This window comes from Argopecten irradians, chromosome 3 (assembly GCF_041381155.1).
Source record: "Argopecten irradians isolate NY chromosome 3, Ai_NY, whole genome shotgun sequence".
In the NCBI taxonomy this organism is placed as follows: Eukaryota; Metazoa; Mollusca; class Bivalvia; order Pectinida; family Pectinidae; genus Argopecten; species Argopecten irradians.
Window position 1 is genome coordinate 52,238,542 of NC_091136.1, and position 20,181 is coordinate 52,258,722.

At 37.5% G+C, this 20,181-nt stretch overlaps 2 protein-coding genes across 4 annotated transcripts in view; both read left to right on the plus strand.

Annotated features, from left to right (window-relative positions):
- Positions 1 to 20,181, plus strand: part of LOC138318992 (ALK tyrosine kinase receptor-like) — a 246,454-nt gene that overhangs the window by 186,332 nt on the left and 39,941 nt on the right. For all 3 annotated transcript variants that reach the window (XM_069261865.1, XM_069261866.1, XM_069261867.1), the window contains 4 exons: positions 193 to 345; positions 7,833 to 7,955; positions 10,411 to 10,639; positions 11,898 to 11,988. In XM_069261865.1, the coding sequence (XP_069117966.1) occupies positions 193 to 345; positions 7,833 to 7,955; positions 10,411 to 10,639; positions 11,898 to 11,988 (596 nt within the window). The remainder of the gene's footprint in view (positions 1 to 192; positions 346 to 7,832; positions 7,956 to 10,410; positions 10,640 to 11,897; positions 11,989 to 20,181) is intronic.
- Positions 13,677 to 16,124, plus strand: LOC138320158 (jerky protein homolog-like). The gene is made up of 2 exons (XM_069263209.1): positions 13,677 to 15,531; positions 15,787 to 16,124. The coding sequence occupies exons 1-2, from the start codon at positions 14,355 to 14,357 to the stop codon at positions 16,122 to 16,124; spliced, it is 1,515 nt and encodes a 504-aa protein (XP_069119310.1). The 5' UTR covers positions 13,677 to 14,354.

A 20,181-nucleotide genomic window follows, 5' to 3' on the forward strand; every position in this document is an offset into this window, starting at 1 on the left:
GAATACTTGAGTATGTTCTGCTATTGCTAGTTTGAACATTATCTGCATGCATAAACCAAATGTGGTAACTTGATGTCAAAATGTTGTTTTCTAAAAGCTATTTATGATACAGCACAAAATGCTGGTTTGTGTAAGATATAAAGGTTGGTTATAGAAATGTGTTATTTTCTGTGTTGTGTAACTGTTTGTCAGGAGTGGGAGATGGCTATGGACTGGTGGAGGTGACACTGTTGATGAACTGTCGCTGTCAGTATTGGTGTAACATTACTGACTTTGATAAGAAGAAATACACCTGCAAATGTAAAGACGAGCAGCAGTTAGCTCCCGACCAACACCATTGTGTAGGTATGGATGTATTCAATACTTTGGTTTTGCATTTTCTGAAGTGTCAATGTTCATTTAAGTCATTATTTTCCCATTAGATATGTGTTGTTAGTCGGGTAGCTTAAAGGGACATGAACCTAAATAAACCATGTAAATTTGAGTAAAATACATATTTAAGACGTGTCAGATACCTTACTAAGTAATATATATCAGTTATTATGCAAATGTGTCAAATAAAATAATTATAATGGAAATTCCATCTTTCTGTATTTTGTATTTCGAATACATTTCGAATAATTTCAAATTTTGTAACGATCGTAGTAGTGTTGAACTTAAGTGACCTCCCACAATGCACTGCACAAATGTAAACAAAATGGTGGGTCATAAACGTGGGTGAAGCAAACACAAACAAATTCTGATGTTACGTGCGCGATTTGGATCTTGCTGAAATGCAAGAGACGGGAGCAACTCCCCACTTTATACTTTCGTGATGTACATATGTGCAATAAGTCATGAACCTCCCTTCGCAGTGCCCTGTCGAATGAAAAGTCTCGTTTGACTTTTGACTTATCATTCTACCGCTAAATACAAATTGTTTTATAACAAATTGGCTTGAACTTTATTTGTCAACCATCGTAAATTAGAAAATAATCTTAAAATGTGGAAAACAAATATTCCTTGTCATGTCAGCAAGTTTGTTGTTCATTATAACCTTGCTTTCAGCCAGCTTTCGTTTTGTGTTCCAAAAATAGAATGTGACGGTCTATTGTTATCATTTTTGAGGTAGATATTCCCCATGTTTTCCTGTTGTTTTAGATAACCAATCGTTGTAATAAAATATTCAATAAACATCTGGAAACCATATCTAAGCATACACCATATAAAGGTATTTCTGGGTAAGGACATACACCATATAAAGGTATTTCTGGGTAAGGACATACACCATATAAAGGTATTTCTGGGTAAGGACATACACATATAAAGGTATTTCTGGGTAAGGACATACACATATAAAGGTATTTCTGGGTAAGGACATACACATATAAAGGTATTTCTGGGTAAGGACATACACCATATAAAGGTATTTCTGGGTAAGGACATACACATATAAAGGTATTTCTGGGTAAGGACATACACATATAAAGGTATTTCTGGGTAAGGACATACACCATATAAAGGTATTTCTGGGTAAGGACATACACATATAAAGGTATTTCTGGGTAAGGACATACACCATATAAAGGTATTTCTAGGTAAGGACATACACCATATAAAGGTATTTCTGGGTAAGGACATACACATATAAAGGTATTTCTGGGTAAGGACATACACCATATAAAGGTATTTCTGGGTAAGGACATACACCATATAAAGGTATTTCTGGGTAAGGAAATAAACCATATAAAGGTATTTCTGGGTAAGGACATACACATATGAAGGTATTTCTGGGTAAGGACATACACCATATAAAGGTATTTCTGGGTAAGGACATACACCATATAAAGGTATACTGGGTAAGGACATACACATATAAAGGTATTTCTGGGTAAGGACATACACATATAAAGGTATTTCTGGGTAAGGACATATACATATAAAGGTATTTCTGGGTAAGGACATACACATATAAAGGTATTTCTGGGTAAGGACATACACCATATAAAGGTATTTCTGGGTAAGGACATACACCATATAAAGGTATTTCTGGGTAAGGACATACACCATATAAAGGTATTTCTGGGTAAGGACATACACATATAAAGGTATTTCTGGGTAAGGACATACACATATAAAGGTATTTCTGGGTAAGGACATACACATATAAAGGTATTTCTGGGTAAGGACATACACATATAAAGGTATTTCTGGGTAAGGACATACACATATAAAGGTATTTCTGGGTAAGGACATACACATATAAAGGTATTTCTGGGTAAGGACATACACATATAAAGGTATTTCTGGGTAAGGACATACACATATAAAGGTATTTCTGGGTAAGGACATACACATATAAAGGTATTTCTGGGTAAGGACATACACATATAAAGGTATTTCTGGGTAAGGACATACACCATATAAAGGTATTTCTGGGTAAGGACATACACATATAAAGGTATTTCTGGGTAAGGACATACACCATATAAAGGTATTTCTGGGTAAGGACATACACCATATAAAGGTATTTCTGGGTAAGGACATACACATATAAAGGTATTTCTGGGTAAGGACATACACATATAAAGGTATTTCTGGGTAAGGACATACACATATAAAGGTATTTCTGGGTAAGGACATACACATATAAAGGTATTTTCAGGTAAAGACAATACACCATATAAAGGTATTTCTGGGTAAGGACATACACCATATAAAGGTATTTCTGGGTAAGGACATACACATATAAAGGTATTTCTGGGTAAGGACATACACATATAAAGGTATTTCTGGGTAAGGACATACACATATAAAGGTATTTCTGGGTAAGGACATACACATATAAAGGTATTTCTGGGTAAGGACATACACATATAAAGGTATTTCTGGGTAAGGACATACACCATATAAAGGTATTTCTGGGTAAGGACATACACCATATAAAGGTATTTCTGGGTAAGGACATATACATATAAAGGTATACTGGGTAAGGACATATACATATAAAGGTATTTCTGGGTAAGGACATACACATATAAAGGTACTGGGTAAGGACATACACATATAAAGGTATACTGGGTAAGGACATACACATATAAAGGTATACTGGGTAAGGACATACACATATAAAGGTATACTGGGTAAGGACATACACATATAAAGGTATACTGGGTAAGGACATACACCATATAAAGGTATACTGGGTAAGGACATACACCATATAAAGGTATTTCTGGGTAAGGACATACACATATAAAGGTATACTGGGTAAGGACATACACATATAAAGGTATACTGGGTAAGGACATACACCATATAAAGGTATACTGGGTAAGGACATACACCATATAAAGGTATTTCTGGGTAAGGACATACACATATAAAGGTATACTGGGTAAGGACATACACATATAAAGGTATACTGGGTAAGGACATACACCATATAAAGGTATTGCTGGGGGTAAGGACATACACATATATAAAGGTATTTCTGGGTAAGGACATACACATATAAAGGTATTGCTGGGTAAGGACATACACATATAAAGGTATTTCTGGGTAAGGACATACACATATAAAGGTATTTCTGGGTAAGGACATACACATATAAAGGTATTTCTGGGTAAGGACATATACATATAAAGGTATACTGGGTAAGGACATACACATATAAAGGTATTTCTGGGTAAGGACATACACATATAAAGGTATTTCTGGGTAAGGACATACACATATAAAGGTATTTCTGGGTAAGGACATACACATATAAAGGTATACTGGGTAAGGACATACACCATATAAAGGTATTTCTGGGTAAGGACATACACATATAAAGGTATACTGGGTAAGGACATACACCATATAAAGGTATTTCTGGGTAAGGACATACACCATATAAAGGTATTTCTGGGTAAGGACATACACATATAAAGGTATTTCTGGGTAAGGACATACACATATAAAGGTATTTCTGGGTAAGGACATACACCATATAAAGGTATTTCTGGGTAAGGACATACACCATATAAAGGTATTTCTGGGTAAGGACATACACATATAAAGGTATTTCTGGGTAAGGACATACACATATAAAGGTATTTCTGGGTAAGGACATACACATATAAAGGTATACTGGGTAAGGACATACACCATATAAAGGTATTTCTGGGTAAGGACATACACATATAAAGGTATTTCTGGGTAAGGACATACACCATATAAAGGTATTTCTGGGTAAGGACATACACATATAAAGGTATTTCTGGGTAAGGACATACACCATATAAAGGTATTTCTGGGTAAGGAAATAAACCATATAAAGGTATTTCTGGGTAAGGACATACACATATAAAGGTATTTCTGGGTAAGGAAATAAACCATATAAAGGTATTTCTGGGTAAGGACATACACATATGAAGGTATTTCTGGGTAAGGACATACACCATATAAAGGTATTTCTGGGTAAGGACATACACCATATAAAGGTATTTCTGGGTAAGGACATACACCATATAAAGGTATTTCTGGGTAAGGACATACACATATAAAGGTATTTCTGGGTAAGGACATACACCATATAAAGGTATTTCTGGGTAAGGAAATAAACCATATAAAGGTATTTCTGGGTAAGGACATACACCATATAAAGGTATTTCTGGGTAAGGAAATAAACCATATAAAGGTATAAAGGTATTTCTGGGTAAGGAAATAAACCATATAAAGGTATTTCTGGGTAAGGACATACACATATGAAGGTATTTCTGGGTAAGGACATACACCATATAAAGGTATTTCTGGGTAAGGACATACACCATATAAAGGTATTTCTGGGTAAGGACATACACATATAAAGGTATACTGGGTAAGGACATACACATATAAAGGTATACTGGGTAAGGACATACACATATAAAGGTATTTCTGGGTAAGGACATACACCATATAAAGGTATTTCTGGGTAAGGAAATAAACCATATAAAGGTATTTCTGGGTAAGGACATACACCATATAAAGGTATTTCTGGGTAAGGACATACACCATATAAAGGTATTTCTGGGTAAGGACATACACATATAAAGGTATTTCTGGGTAAGGACATATACATATAAAGGTATACTGGGTAAGGACATACACATATAAAGGTATTTCTGGGTAAGGACATACACATATAAAGGTATTTCTGGGTAAGGACATACACATATAAAGGTATTTCTGGGTAAGGACATACACATATAAAGGTATTTCTGGGTAAGGACATACACATATAAAGGTATTTCTGGGTAAGGACATACACATATAAAGGTATACTGGGTAAGGACATACACATATAAAGGTATACTGGGTAAGGACATACACCATATAAAGGTATTTCTGGGTAAGGACATACACATATAAAGGTATTTCTGGGTAAGGACATACACATATAAAGGTATTTCTGGGTAAGGACATACACATATAAAGGTATTTCTGGGTAAGGACATACACATATAAAGGTATTTCTGGGTAAGGACATACACATATAAAGGTATTTCTGGGTAAGGACATACACATATGAAGGTATTTCTGGGTAAGGACATACACCATATAAAGGTATTTCTGGGTAAGGACATACACATATAAAGGTATTTCTGGGTAAGGACATACACATATAAAGGTATTTCTGGGTAAGGACATACACATATAAAGGTATTTCTGGGTAAGGACATACACCATATAAAGGTATTTCTGGGTAAGGACATACACATATAAAGGTATTTCTGGGTAAGGACATACACATATAAAGGTATACTGGGTAAGGACATACACATATAAAGGTATACTGGGTAAGAACATACACATATAAAGGTATTTCTGGGTAAGGACATACACATATAAAGGTATACTGGGTAAGGACATACACATATAAAGGTATACTGGGTAAGGACATACACATATAAAGGTATTTCTGGGTAAGGACATACACATATAAAGGTATACTGGGTAAGGACATACACATATAAAGGTATTTCTGGGTAAGGACATACACATATGAAGTGCGTAAACTTTACATTCAAACAACTTCTTCTCAGTAACCAAAAGGCCCTGGGTACTGATATTTGGTCTGTAGCATGCTAGGACAAAGGGCTACCAAGGCTGTTCAAATAAATGACCTTGACCTTCATTCAAGGTCACAAGGGTCAAAAAGTCTAAAATCTTTTAAACGACTTCTTCTCAAGACCAAGAAGGCCCAGGGTACTGATATTTGGCTTGCAGCATGCTGGGATGAAGGGCTACCAAGTTTGATCAAATAAATGACCTTGACCTTCATTCAAGGTCATAGGGGTCTAATAGGCTAAAAATCTTTTAAAAAACTTCTTGTGAATAACTTAGAGGCCTAGAGACCTGATATTGAGCCTGTAACATGCTTGGATAAAGGGCTACCAAGTTTGTTCAAATGAATGACATTGATCTTCATTCAAGGTCACAGGAGTCAAAAAGGCTAAAATCTTTAAACGGCTTCTCCTCAAGAACAAAGAGACCCAGGATATTCATATTTGACCTGCAGCATGCTGGGATGAAGTGCTACCAAGTTTGATAAAATGAATGACCTTGACCTTCATTCAACGTCACAGGGGTCAAATTGGTTAAAATATTTTAAACGACTTCTTTAGAATAAGTAGGAGGTCTAGAGACCTGATATTTGGCCTGTGACATGCTAGGATGAAGGGCTATCAAGTTTGTTCAAATGATTGACCTTGATCTTCATTCAATGTCACAGGGGTCAAATAGGCTGAAATCTTTAAACGACTTCTTCTCAAGAACCAGAAGGCCCAGGATACTCATATTGGGCATGTAGTATGCTGGGATGAAGGGCTACCAAGTTTGTTCAAATGAATGACCTTCACCTTCATTCAAGGTCACAGAGGTCAAATAGGCTTAAATCTTTAAACAACATCTTCTCAAGAACCAAAAGGCCCAGGATACTCATATTGGGCTTGCAGCATGCTTTGATGAAGGGCTACCAAGTTTGATAAAATGAATGACCTTGACTTTCATCCAAGGTCACAGGGGTCAAATTGGCTAAAATATTTTAAACGGCTTCTTTAGAATAAGTAGGATGTCTAGAGACCTGATATTGGGCCTTCGACATGCTGGGATGAAGGGCTATCAAGTTTGTTCAAATGAATGACCTTGATCTTCATTGAAGGTCACAAGGGTCAAATAGGCTTAAATCTTTAAACAACTTCTTCTCAAGAACCAAAAGGCCAAGGATACTCATATTTGACCTGCAGCACTCTGGGATGAAGGGCTACCAAGTTTGTTCAAATGAATGACCTTGATCTTCGTTCAAGGTCAAATAGGTCAAATATGCTAATATCTTTAAACGACTACATTGTGTTGTGCTTATAGTCAGATGACCGTTAAGGCCCATGGGTCTCTTGTTACATATAAAGGCACCAATTTTTCACCCAAGAGCAGAAAATCATACTTTATATATATACATGACTTGATTTTTAACTGGCCCACCTGAAACTGGTACAAATTTTAAAATGGGCATGAATTTCATTTTATATTTCTGTAGAAAGGAATGTAATATTCTTTGTCCATTGATCTACAGCGATAATTAGAGGTTTTACAGAGATGCGTCACTACATGTCAGTAATATACCAGATTGGATGGCTATTGATTTGTCCACATTTAAGTCAGTGACCTTTAAGTTTGTTCTCAAGGTCATCCATATCAAACATTCTGAAATAATGTATATGAAGAGACTACAAGATAAGATCTTATGCAAAAAAATCTTTGAAAACTGCTATACATGTTATAAAGGGAAAATGATGTACTTGTAAAAGTTTTTTTTTGTTGAACAGAACCAGACAAAGATGCCCAGAAGACTGTAGAAAATGATGGATTAGAGCTGCATTATATTGTCGTCATAGCATTGGGAGCTACATTTATGTTAGTGATAGTCTCGTCCACCATGGGCTGTCTGTGTAAGTATACGTTACATCAGTGACAGTCTAGTCCACCATGGGCTGTCTGAGTAAGTATACGTTACATCAGTGACAGTCTAGTCCAACATTGGCTGTCTGTGTAAGTATACGTTACATCAGTGATAGTCTTGTCCACCATGGGCTGTCAGTGTAAGTATACGTTACATCAGTGATAGTCTCGTCCACCATGGGCTGTCTGTGTAAGTATACGTTACATCAGTGACAGTCTAGTCCAACATGGGCTGTCTGTGTAAGTATACGTTACATCAGTGACAGTCTCGTCCACCATGGGCTGTCTGTGTAAGTATACTTTACAACAGTGACAGTCTAGTCCAACATGGGCTGTCTGTGTGAGTATACGTTACATCAGTGACAGTCTCGTCCACCATGGGCTGTCTGTGTAAGTATACGTTACATCAGGGATAGTCTCGTCCACCATGGGCTGTCTGTGTAAGTATACGTTACATCAGTGACAGTCTAGTCCAACATGGGCTGTCTGTGTAAGTATACGTTACATCAGTGATAGTCTCGTTCACCATGGGCTGTCTGTCTAAGTATACTTTACATCAGTGATAGTCTCGTCCACTATGGGCTGTCTGCGTAAGTATACTTTACATCAGTGACAGTCTAGTCCAGCATTGGCTGTCTGTGTAAGTATACGTTACATCAGTGATAGTCTAGTCCAGCATTGGCTGTCTGTGTAAGTATACTTTACATCAGTGATAGTCTAGTCCAGCATTGGCTGTCTGTGTAAGTATACGTTACATCAGTGATAGTCTCGTCCACCATGGGCTTTCTGTGTAAGTATACGTTACATCAGTGACAGTCTCGTCCACCATGGGCTGTCTGCGTAAGTATACGTTACATCAGTGATAGTCTAGTCCAGCATTGGCTGTCTGTGTAAGTATACGTTACATCAGTGACAGTCTCGTCCACCATGGGCTGTCTGTGTAAGTATACATTACATCAGTGATAGTCTCGTCCACCATGGGCTGTCTGTGTAAGTATACTTTACATCAGTGATAGTCTAGTCCAGCATTGGCTGTCTGCGTAAGTATACATTACATCAGTGACAGTCTAGTCCAGCATTGGCTGTCTGTGTAAGTATACTTTACATCAGTGATAGTCTCGTCCACCATGGGCTGTCTGCGTAAGTATACATTACATCAGTGACAGTCTCGTCCACCATGGGCTGTCTGTGTAAGTATACGTTACATCAGTGATAGTCTCGTTCACCATGGGCTGTCTGTGTAAGTATTCATTACATCAGTGACAGTCTCGTCCACCATGGGCTGTCTGTGTAAGTGTACGTTACATCAGTGATAGTCTCGTCCACCATGGGCTGTCTGTGTAAGTATACATTACATCAGTGACAGTCTCGTCCACCATGGGCTGTCTGCATGTGTAAGTGTACGTTACATCAGTGATAGTCTCGTCCACCATGGGCTGTCTGTGTAAGTATTCATTACATCAGTGACAGTATCATCCACCATGGGCTGTCTGTGTAAGTGTACATTACATCAGTGATAGTCTCGTCCACCATGGGCTGTCTTTGTAAGTATACATTACATCAGTGATAGTCTCGTCCACCATGGGCTGTCTGTGTAAGTATACGTTACATCAGTGATAGTCTCGTCCACCATGGGCTGTCTGTGTAAGTATACGTTACATCAGTGATAGTCTCGTTCACCATGGGCTGTCTGTGTAAGTATACGTTACAACAGTGACAGTCTCGTCTAGGGCTGTGGATTGTCTAACATGTGGCGATCCGATCCGATCCACGATTCAGGGTTGACGATTCACAGATCGGACCATGAATCACCAGTTAGATACAAGCAAAAGATTCAATTGCAATAAAACTGTTTTTATTGATAGATCAATAATGGTCTTATATATTGATAAATGTTTGATTGATAATAAAACCAATTTTAGCAGTTTTACATTCCTTATCATTAAGCAATAGAGTTACAGGTGAAGTACAGTAGGATTCAGTCACTGTAACTGTAAAAAAATCAAGTCTCGGAAGTCTGCACATTGGAAATAAAACAATGCGTTGATTCACAAAACTTTTTGATTTACATAAAAAATGTTCTTTTCCATATTGCAAAACTAGAAAACATCTGTACCTGGTTTTAATTTTTTGTTATTTTAGTCCAAATACAAAGTACTCACACTTGCGTATATGATGTTATAACTGTTTGTCAAAGAAATTATGAGCATTTTGAGAACATTTGGTCTTTTGTGTTATATCTAAACATTGTTTTCCACTACAATGTACTGAGGTAAATAAATAGAAACTAGTGCTTACCTAATAATAATGCGAGCCTTTCATTTCAGATATTGTCATGTTTTCTATGCCCCTTAGGATGATACTTTTCTAGTTGTGAGTGATCTTATTAATGGAGAATTTGTACCAATGAGGATTCTGATTATTTTACTGTTCCTTTGTTTGTAGATCGTCAACACCAGAAACATAAACAGAGCAACATTACTATGGAACTTGGTCAACGTACCAACCGTCAATATACTGTTAACACGTCGACCCATAACGGCACCATACAGCCTCGTACTGCTCTGCCCATGGGCATGATGGCCGAATATAACCCCAACTATGACTTTGTAGGGGCCAAGTATCCAGAAAAACACCTTCCAGAGCTAAACCGTCATAAACTTCGCCTTACTAGGTTTGTCATCCTTAATTGCTTATTCTAACCCTTTATTTCAATGCTTCTGAATGTGACATTATACTGACCAAGCAGAAAGATTTGACCATTGGGCATTTACTAAGAATTGGCACATAATAACCAATTCCCATGATGGTAAACTACAATGGCTGAGGTCAATAGTTGACCTAATTTCCGATAAAGAATGTATATTGTTTAACAAAAGGATCTAATGAGATTTCTATGTGAGGGCCCAGCTTGTAAATTTCAGCTCCTCCAATTCTTCACTTTTTACCACAATCACAGTGCAAGGTGTAATAGTCTCTCATTCATTAATTGCTATACCAGCTTCAAGTGTTGTCCTCTAAAGGTCACTGATCACATAAGTACTGGCTTCACACTGCAAACTTCATCATGTCCTTATAAGTGTACAGGCCATCCTACCATTTATAATATCACATTGATTTCAAATGTCCCTCTACAAATAACATCAACAGGCATTCTGCCAAAAAGAAACAACTATCTAAATCTGTCAAATATTTGTATGAATTTGTTGATGTTAACATGATAACAATGTTTTATTTTTAAAAATGTGAGTTAAGGTATCAATATAACAAGGCCACTTCAACTAAACTAAATTTGACTTTTAACTTCAAATTTTCCATAGGACAGCATTACCGTAAATGGAGATAAGAGAGAAATCCCTAATTGTAATGATCGTTTATGTCCCTGTCGGTATCTATTGTCTGTATCATGTGCCCTTGGAAACAATCCAGAGGGAAAGAGTCATCTAGCAAATATTTTTTCTCTAGAAATAATCCAGAGGAGGGAGGGGAGAGTCAGCCCCCTAGAAATAATCAAAAGGGAGAAAATAATAAAATAATCAGCTAGCCAATAGTTTTGCCCCTAGAAATGATCGAGAGAGGGAAAGAATGAGCTAACCAATAGTTTTACCCCTAGAAATGATCGAGAGAGGGAAAGAATCAGCTAGCCAATAGTTTTACCCCTAGAAATGATCGAGAGAGGGAAAGAATCAGCTAGCCAATAGTTTTACCCCTAGAAATGATCGAGAGAGGGAAAGAATGAGCTAGCCAATAGTTTTACCCCTAGAAATGATCGAGAGAGGGAAAGAATCAGCTAGCCAATAGTTTTACCCCTAGAAATAATTGACAGGGAAAAAACATTCAGCAAGGGGAATTGGATGTTACATCAGTAATACAAATTTATAGATATCTGGTATTGTTGTTTATATTTTACTAATGATATTTATTTGATACAGGGCATTGGGAAGAGGAGCGTTTGGAGAGGTTTATAAAGGTTACTTAGCTGGAGTACCACATATGACAGAGGAATTACCTGTAGCTGTTAAGGTAGGAATACAGTAGATTGGGCATACTTAATGATAAATAATCAATACAGTTGTTACGGCAGTAGCGGATCATCGGCTATAGCGGATCAGTCAAAAAATAAACACTGATTACACAGAATTGGTTAATCTAATAAACATATTATTTGAAATGATTTAGGGGGCATTTGTTTACACGTAAATTCACAATAGTCATTGCTTTTGTGTTTCACGTAAAGACAAGAAATAGGTTATTTTCTTATTACTGGGGTCCTCTTGTTTACCGATGGCCGCCATCTTGGAAATGTACGGTTCGATAAAGAATTAAAAAACAATATAATTCAAATTGGACAGTAAATATGTTTTTTTATTAATTGACGAAAGATGATGTTTTGTTTCAGAATCACGTATGTACTTGTAATGTAACATATCCTTTACATGTGTAATGATTTAATATCTTGTGTCAGATTTATCGGCTATAACGGATCAGTGTTTCGTGTGCGCAGGCGTATGCATAGCAAGCACGTGCATTCACGATTTCGAATTTCGAACCTGAATTATAGCTAAGAAGAGGAGCGCGACGAGAAACAAACAGGTAACTCAAGTGCTGAATATGAATTATCCCTAATGTTGCCCCATTGAAAATAGAATGTCACGTGATTGTTTTTGCACTAAAAATAGAATGTAAACATTGGTCGTGTTGGTTAAATATCTCTGTTAGCAGGCAAGTTGCACACTCTTTCACTGTTCATGAATAGTGTCGAAACATCATATGTTAATGGTGTGTGCTTGTTCAAATTTATAACAAATATGATGCATTTTACAGTGGCTACCTTCGGTGGCCTAGTTGGTCTAGTCGCTGCGAACACATGTGAGCCTAAACAATGCATGTAATATTTGTAAACACTCACTGTTGTCATTGACAGCCTATGGTCCTTGGTTACGAATAATCCACGCAATCCTCGACACATTATATAAATCCTAATTGTTACGACACAGTATTGTTTGCCAAAGTGTTTCCTCACAAAATATCTACATCTAGTCACTTGCAAAACGCTCACTTGTCAGGATGTGACGTGGTTGTGACGTATATTTTCTTAGGGGGGCGTCTCAAACTCAAACGCACTGGGTTATTCATTATGCGACAAAGCGCCGTTGTAGACAAGCTTTATATAGAGCTTATTATCAGAGCCCTAACCCACTCCAAAATAAATGAAATAACAAAAGGGCAATTGTTAATAACTTTATTTGTCCTCTGGAGACGATTCGTAAAAACACGTGAAAAGAATGTAATAGTTAGAAGAGTTATTTCCCTTACACCACATGTTAATTAAAAGTCTTGAAATGACGCTTCACAAAAGAAATATTGGAACACTTTTGTTAAAATTATTTGTAAACAAAATTCTACAGAGAGCTTGAATTCAAATAAAAATCTGCAAGATGTCTTGTTAAGTTTATTTGATTTATTAATAAAACAGTTCTTTAAAAGATGATTAAGGCAACCTAGACTAATCACACATTATCAATAATTTTGATATCAAGACAAAATATAAAAATACACAAGTTTGTAAAAATCAAGTACATTTATATAATTCTAGAAGTTTATAATATTTTAGAATAAAAAATGAAACACTAATTAGTACAATCTATTGCAATTTCTATACACCTGAAAGGCCCCACTAATTTCCCGAAACAAAAATTAAAATTTTCTTAAAAAAAAAAAAAATTTTTTTACATAAGAAAATTCACTGAATAATTGATGTTAACAGTGCAGATTTATTTCGATGTTTAGTCATCTGACACAGTGATAGTCAACTAATGTGAGGTAATTATAACGAAGTCGGGATTACATAAGACGACCCGCGTTATAAAAATTAACATTTAGTTGTTGTTTTTTTTAATTAAAGTGAACAGTCGGGCAAGGATGTTTTTTTTTGAACTTTTGAAAGGACAATGAACGCATTTAGACTGGTTTTCTTTGCCCGACTATTCACTTTAAATTGTTCAGAGGATAATGATAAGTGAAGTATTAACGGTATGCTAATAACTTTTGCAACTCTACAAAATTTACAATCTCGTGTTATGTTCCCCTTTTTGGAAAGGTAGTGCCTTTAATGATCATGGGCGTATTATAGAACTTTGATTCATATAATATGGACTTTTATGCTCTCTGACAAATATCACATATATTCATACCTCCTCCTGCCCTCACTCCATTAAATTATTTTTGATCCGCCATTGATTCAAAATCGTTTTAGTAGCACACTTCAGTTTAGGACTCTAGTTCTTTCACAATAGTATAATTTGCTTACCAATACACATTTTTGTCATGAAGTTAACCTAAATATAAGTCATTTCATAATTGAAGTTTGTTTGTTTTATAGTAATCACATGATGGGAAAGGCTAGGAAAATATCAGAAAAGCGTCCCCAGCGACTACGAGGCGGATATCCCTTGTCCCCTGGAAGAGGCACCAGAGTCAGGAAGGCCTTATTTGAGGTACAGCAAAAAAAGTTATCATTGCGGGATGCTTCTAAGCAGTATGGTTTTTCTTTTGGTTTTCTCCAACGAAGGCTTTCGGGCGAAGTTGAAGTGGACAAGAGGAAAGGTCCTAGGCCTGTATTTAACAAGGAAGAGGAGGTAGCTATGGCTACATGGTTGAGGGAGATGGCAGAGCGAGGGATGGGTTTGAAACCTCAGGAGTTTTTGGACTTCGTGCAAGGAGTTGTTAGGAAAGAGGGAAAACCAAATAATTTCAAGGATGGTAGGCCTGGCCATGATTGGTATTATGCCTTCATGGCCAGGAATGCCGAAGTGGTAGAGCCCAGGAAAGAGACACCTCTCGAAATGTGCCGGGCTAAAGTTAACAAGACCAAATTGGATACCTGGTTTGTTAACTTTAGACAATTTCTATCAAACCACGACCTCTTAGACAAACCAAAGAGAATATGGAATGCTGATGAGACGGGGTTCAGCATGGGAAGTGTGCCTGGCAGAGTGATTGGTCCACTGAAGAGCAACGGTCATAAGGTCCCCCACGTATCTGGAGGACACAGTAAACAGCGGCATACGGTGATGTTTTGCGGGAATGCCAGCGGTGATATCATTCCTCCTTATTTTGTGTATCCTGAGCCAAAACCCAAGGGTTACAATCCAATGACCGGAGGAATTGATGGGAGCAAAGTTTCTTATACTAAAAAAGGATGGATGGACACTGCCACGTTTAAGACTTTTCTTTCTCATTTTGATGAACATGCCGGTACGGACAGGCCAGTCGTTCTTCTGGTTGACGGAGTCAGCAGTCATGTTGACCTATCTGTGTTCCAGGACGCTCGAGGCCGTGGCATAGAACTGTATAGACTGGTTGCCAACGCCACCCATCTGATGCAGCCTTTAGATAAAGGAGTGTTTGGTCCTCTGAAAACCAGATGGCATCAAGTTGTCCGTAAGCACACCAGAGAGAACCCGGGATGTCCAATTGGCAAGCAAACGTTTGCAGAGAAACTGAAGGAGGCCTTTCTTCTATTTTACAAGCCATTGACGGTCATCAACAGCTTCAGATCATCAGGTACGTATTTACAGCAGCACTGTTGATAAAAGTTAATATTTGTGTCAGTAACATATAAAACATATGCATCATAATGGGAATCATAATAATGGGGATCATAATAATGACAAAAGTGTCATGATAAATTGTTTTCATATACTGATAAAGACCAAAATCATCCTTGAAAATATTTGTAAATTGATCATTTACGTACATGTATATGAATACTGGTATACGATTGATTATTATTTTATCGATTGACTTTCCTCTTTTCAGGTATATATCCAGTAGACAGTACCGTCATATCTTGCCAGGTTGTGAAACCTAGTTTGACATTTTCCACCACTGAAGACATACCACTACCAGAACACAATGATGAACAAGCTGATAAGACGACTGAAGTTACCAACCCTGCCATGGACGCATTGGATACACTGAAGAGTGTTCTCGACACTCCTACAAAGGACAGATACCAATGTAGGATAGATGAAGGCTGGGACATCTCTGGACTTTCGCCCTGTTTTGATGCATACAGAAAACTGCATTTCAAAGTAAAGTCTGTATCAACAGCCTCTCCTATTCCTATGTGCGAGACACCAGGTCTGGATTTGTAGCCAGCACTGCAGCTGCAACCAGTTTACTCGAACAACCACACCAAAGCCAGCAGCCCATATCCCCGGTTCTACAAGAGGCCCTTGTCCTTCCGAAGGTTTCACCTAGAACACCAAAGAGAAAAACACTAAGTAGTGCATTGCCGGACAACTTAACATCAAATGAGTGCATCAGGACAATGGCACTGAAAGGTATTGAGAAACTTAGAGTGTTTGCTGAAAAGGAAGAAAAGGCTAAAAGAACTTATCTAAAAGCATCAGCCAGCAGACAATCAAAGAAATCAAAAGTTCAGGTACACACCAAAACGACAAAAGAAATGGTCCGAGAAGAAGACATTCAGTGCATGGGATGCCACATGACATGGGGGGAGGATATCGACATTGGTGACGGTTCAACATGGATCCAGTGCGATGACTGCGACAAATGGATTCATGCCGATTGCTGCTCTGATGAGGATGGCCAACACAATGAACACTTTCAGTGTCCAGAATGTCGATGATCGTCTAACATAAGACTGCACGATGGGTCGTTGATTAGTCTATAGGCCCATGTGGTAGGCTGTACTAACTACAAGTACCTGTGTACCTATGCATGTACATTGACACACATCGTATTATTGGCTTTTCATTGTATTGTGCTGTAGGCATAACATGAAACTCCGATAACCATGAAAACCACCTCTCGTGTGGGTCTCCATTGGCACAGACATCTTGATCAAGGCAACAAGATGTATATTTGTTGCAAGTCATATTCATTAAAATATGAAAAGTAGTAATGATGAATTGAAATATGACATTAAATTTAAATTTTACTGATTGTACAGTGTGTGTTGTTTTTTTGTTTTTGTTTTTTTTCTTCAACTTTTATGAAATATTCATTAACAACAATACATCGGACTATTTATATTAGATACAATTAAACAAAAGTCATTCTATAGAGTCTACTAATTTTCAATATTCTTCAATGAAACTTGCACATTTCTATTGGCTTTAAATTAACAAAATTTAATCACTTACTGATGCATTTGATTTCAGTTTAAATGGAAATATGACAGATATGACATTTTTAAATGAAATATAATTTCAACATATTGAACACATCAGTATCAAAAGATATTCATTCTTTTTCAGCAAAGTTCCAATACCAAGGAGGAGATATCCCTAACAACAGTCGTGTTGGAGAACTCTGTGATAAAAGGCTACCATGTTTATCAGATTAGGCCTCCTATGTTTCCAGGAGCGCCCTCACTTATCATAGACAGAGAATACACTAACATTAAAGATAAAAATGCGTGTCTAGTATGGATTCCTCCTTTAACATCCTACGAAACCAACTTACATGATACACTTACGGATGGGTCACGACAGCTCTACCTAAAGGATGTCGCAGGCCTGCCAGTAGGTCATGTACCAAGGTCACTGGCGGGTACATTTAGAGAGATACTTGATGGTAACGGTAGCATTACAGCAGAAGTGACGGGGGATCCAATACCCAGTTTTTCGCCATGGCCAGCCCAAAAAGAGCAAGGGGGAGGTGTAGTGGTCCCCTGTAACTACACCATCCAACATACAAACAGAGTGTTTGTTTTGGACCTGTTAACAGAAACACTGTCTAAAATGCCTGAAGGAAAGTGCATGCACATCCGTTAGTCTCTTGGAAAATTAAAAAAAAATAAAATCAAACTAAACATATGCATGCATGTGTATACTTTTTTTTAATTAATTATTCAGCGCTCTTATTTATTTTGTAATTTCTAAATGGAATTAAACATTGAAGATAAATAACTTTACAAATGTCGGGTAATGTGACGATGTTTTACAACGTTATTCAAACAAAATACATTTAATTTACGCTTTAACTTGTACAGATTTTGTCTTGTTTTTACTGCTAAAATGATCTCCTTATAGTCAATACGGATAATGGTTTGGTAGAGAAATGTGTATTTATGTACCAAATTAAAATAAAGATGTGGAGACTTTGAACAACAAAATATATTGAGCTACAAGTACATTTTACGAGAAGTGATATGGAAATACATCTTTGCATCGGATCTCTGGACAATAACGTGATTAACGTCACGTCACAAAAGTCAATAGGCTGTTCAATGTACTCACGCATCTGTTTGGCTGCTCGTTGTATGCGTCCTTTCAGGATTGTCATATGAAGACCGGTTGCAGTTTAAGCGAGTTTGCAATTATAATAACGGTTCACAGTCATAACTACTCTTTAAAATTAGGTTTTGAGACGACCCTTGTCGCTTAAATCATGACAGAGAGGCCCTCCAGGGGGCGTGATCCGTTATAGCCGTACTGATCCGCTATAGCCGACTTTTCGGTAGGTTTTATTTTGCGTCTTTCGTTTTGCATGATCAGTTCTATGAATTCTTTTTATTAACATCTGATAGACATTTAAATGTTCTTTATGAAAATATATGGTTTATATTATGAAAAGTTTTGTGAACGAAAATTGCAGCGATTTTATGCAAAGTGATCCGCTACTGCCGTAACAACTGTACTCAATTGATAAATCTAATGAACAGTAATCAACCGAGTCCCTCATGTTCTCTCCTCAGACATTACCTGTATACAGTAAATCAACTGAGTCACTCATGTTCTCACCTCAGACATTACCTGTGTACAGTAATCAACTGAGTCACTCATGTTCTCACCTCAGACATTACCTGTGTACAGTAATCAACTGAGTCACTCATGTTCTCACCTCAGACATTACCTGTATACAGTAATCAACAGAGTCGTTCTTGTTCTCACCTCAGACATTACCTGTGTACAGTAATCAACTGAGTCACTCATGTTCTCTCCTCAGACATTACCTGTGTACAGTAATCCACCGAGTCACTCATGTTCTCTCCTCAGACATTACCTGTGTACAGTAAATCAACTGAGTCACTCATGTTATCTTCTGAGACATTACCTGTGTACAGTAATCAACCGAGTCCCTCATGTTCTCTCCTCAGACATTACCTGTGTACAGTAAATCAACCGAGTCACTCATGTTCTCTCCTCAGACATTACCTGTGTACAGTAAATCAACTGAGTCACTCATGTTATCTTCTGAGACATTACCTGTGTACAGTAATCAACCGAGTCCCTCATGTTCTCTCCTCAGACATTACCTGTATACAGTAAATCAACTGTCACTCATGTTCTCACCTCAGACATTACCTGTGTACAGTAATCAACTGAGTCACTCATGTTCTCACCTCAGACATTACCTGTGTACAGTAATCAACAGAGTCACTCATGTTCTCTCCTCAGACATTACCTGTGTACAGTAATCAACTGAGTCACTCATGTTCTCTCCTCAGACATTACCTGTGTACAGTAATCAACTGAGTCACTCATGTTCTTACCTCAGACATTACCTGTGTACAGTAAATCAACTGAGTCACTCATGTTATCTTCTGAGACATTACCTGTGTACAGTAATCCACCGAGTCACTCATGTTCTCTCCTCAGACATTACCTGTGTACAATAAATCAACCGAGTCACTCATGTTCTCTCCTCAGACATTACCTGTGTACAGTAATCAACTGAGTCAGTCATGTTCTCTCCTCAGACATTACCTGTGTACAGTAATCCACCGAGTCACTCATGTTCTCTCCTCAGACATTACCTGTGTACAGTAAATCAACTGAGTCACTCATGTTATCTTCTGAGACATTACCTGTGTACAGTAATCAACCGAGTCCCTCATGTTCTCTCCTCAGACATTACCTGTGTACAGTAAATCAACCGAGTCACTCATGTTCTCTCCTCAGACATTACCTGTGTACAGTAAATCAACTGAGTCACTCATGTTATCTTCTGAGACATTACCTGTGTACAGTAATCAACCGAGTCCCTCATGTTCTCTCCTCAGACATTACCTGTATACAGTAAATCAACTGTCACTCATGTTCTCACCTCAGACATTACCTGTGTACAGTAATCAACTGAGTCACTCATGTTCTCACCTCAGACATTACCTGTGTACAGTAATCAACAGAGTCACTCATGTTCTCTCCTCAGACATTACCTGTGTACAGTAATCAACTGAGT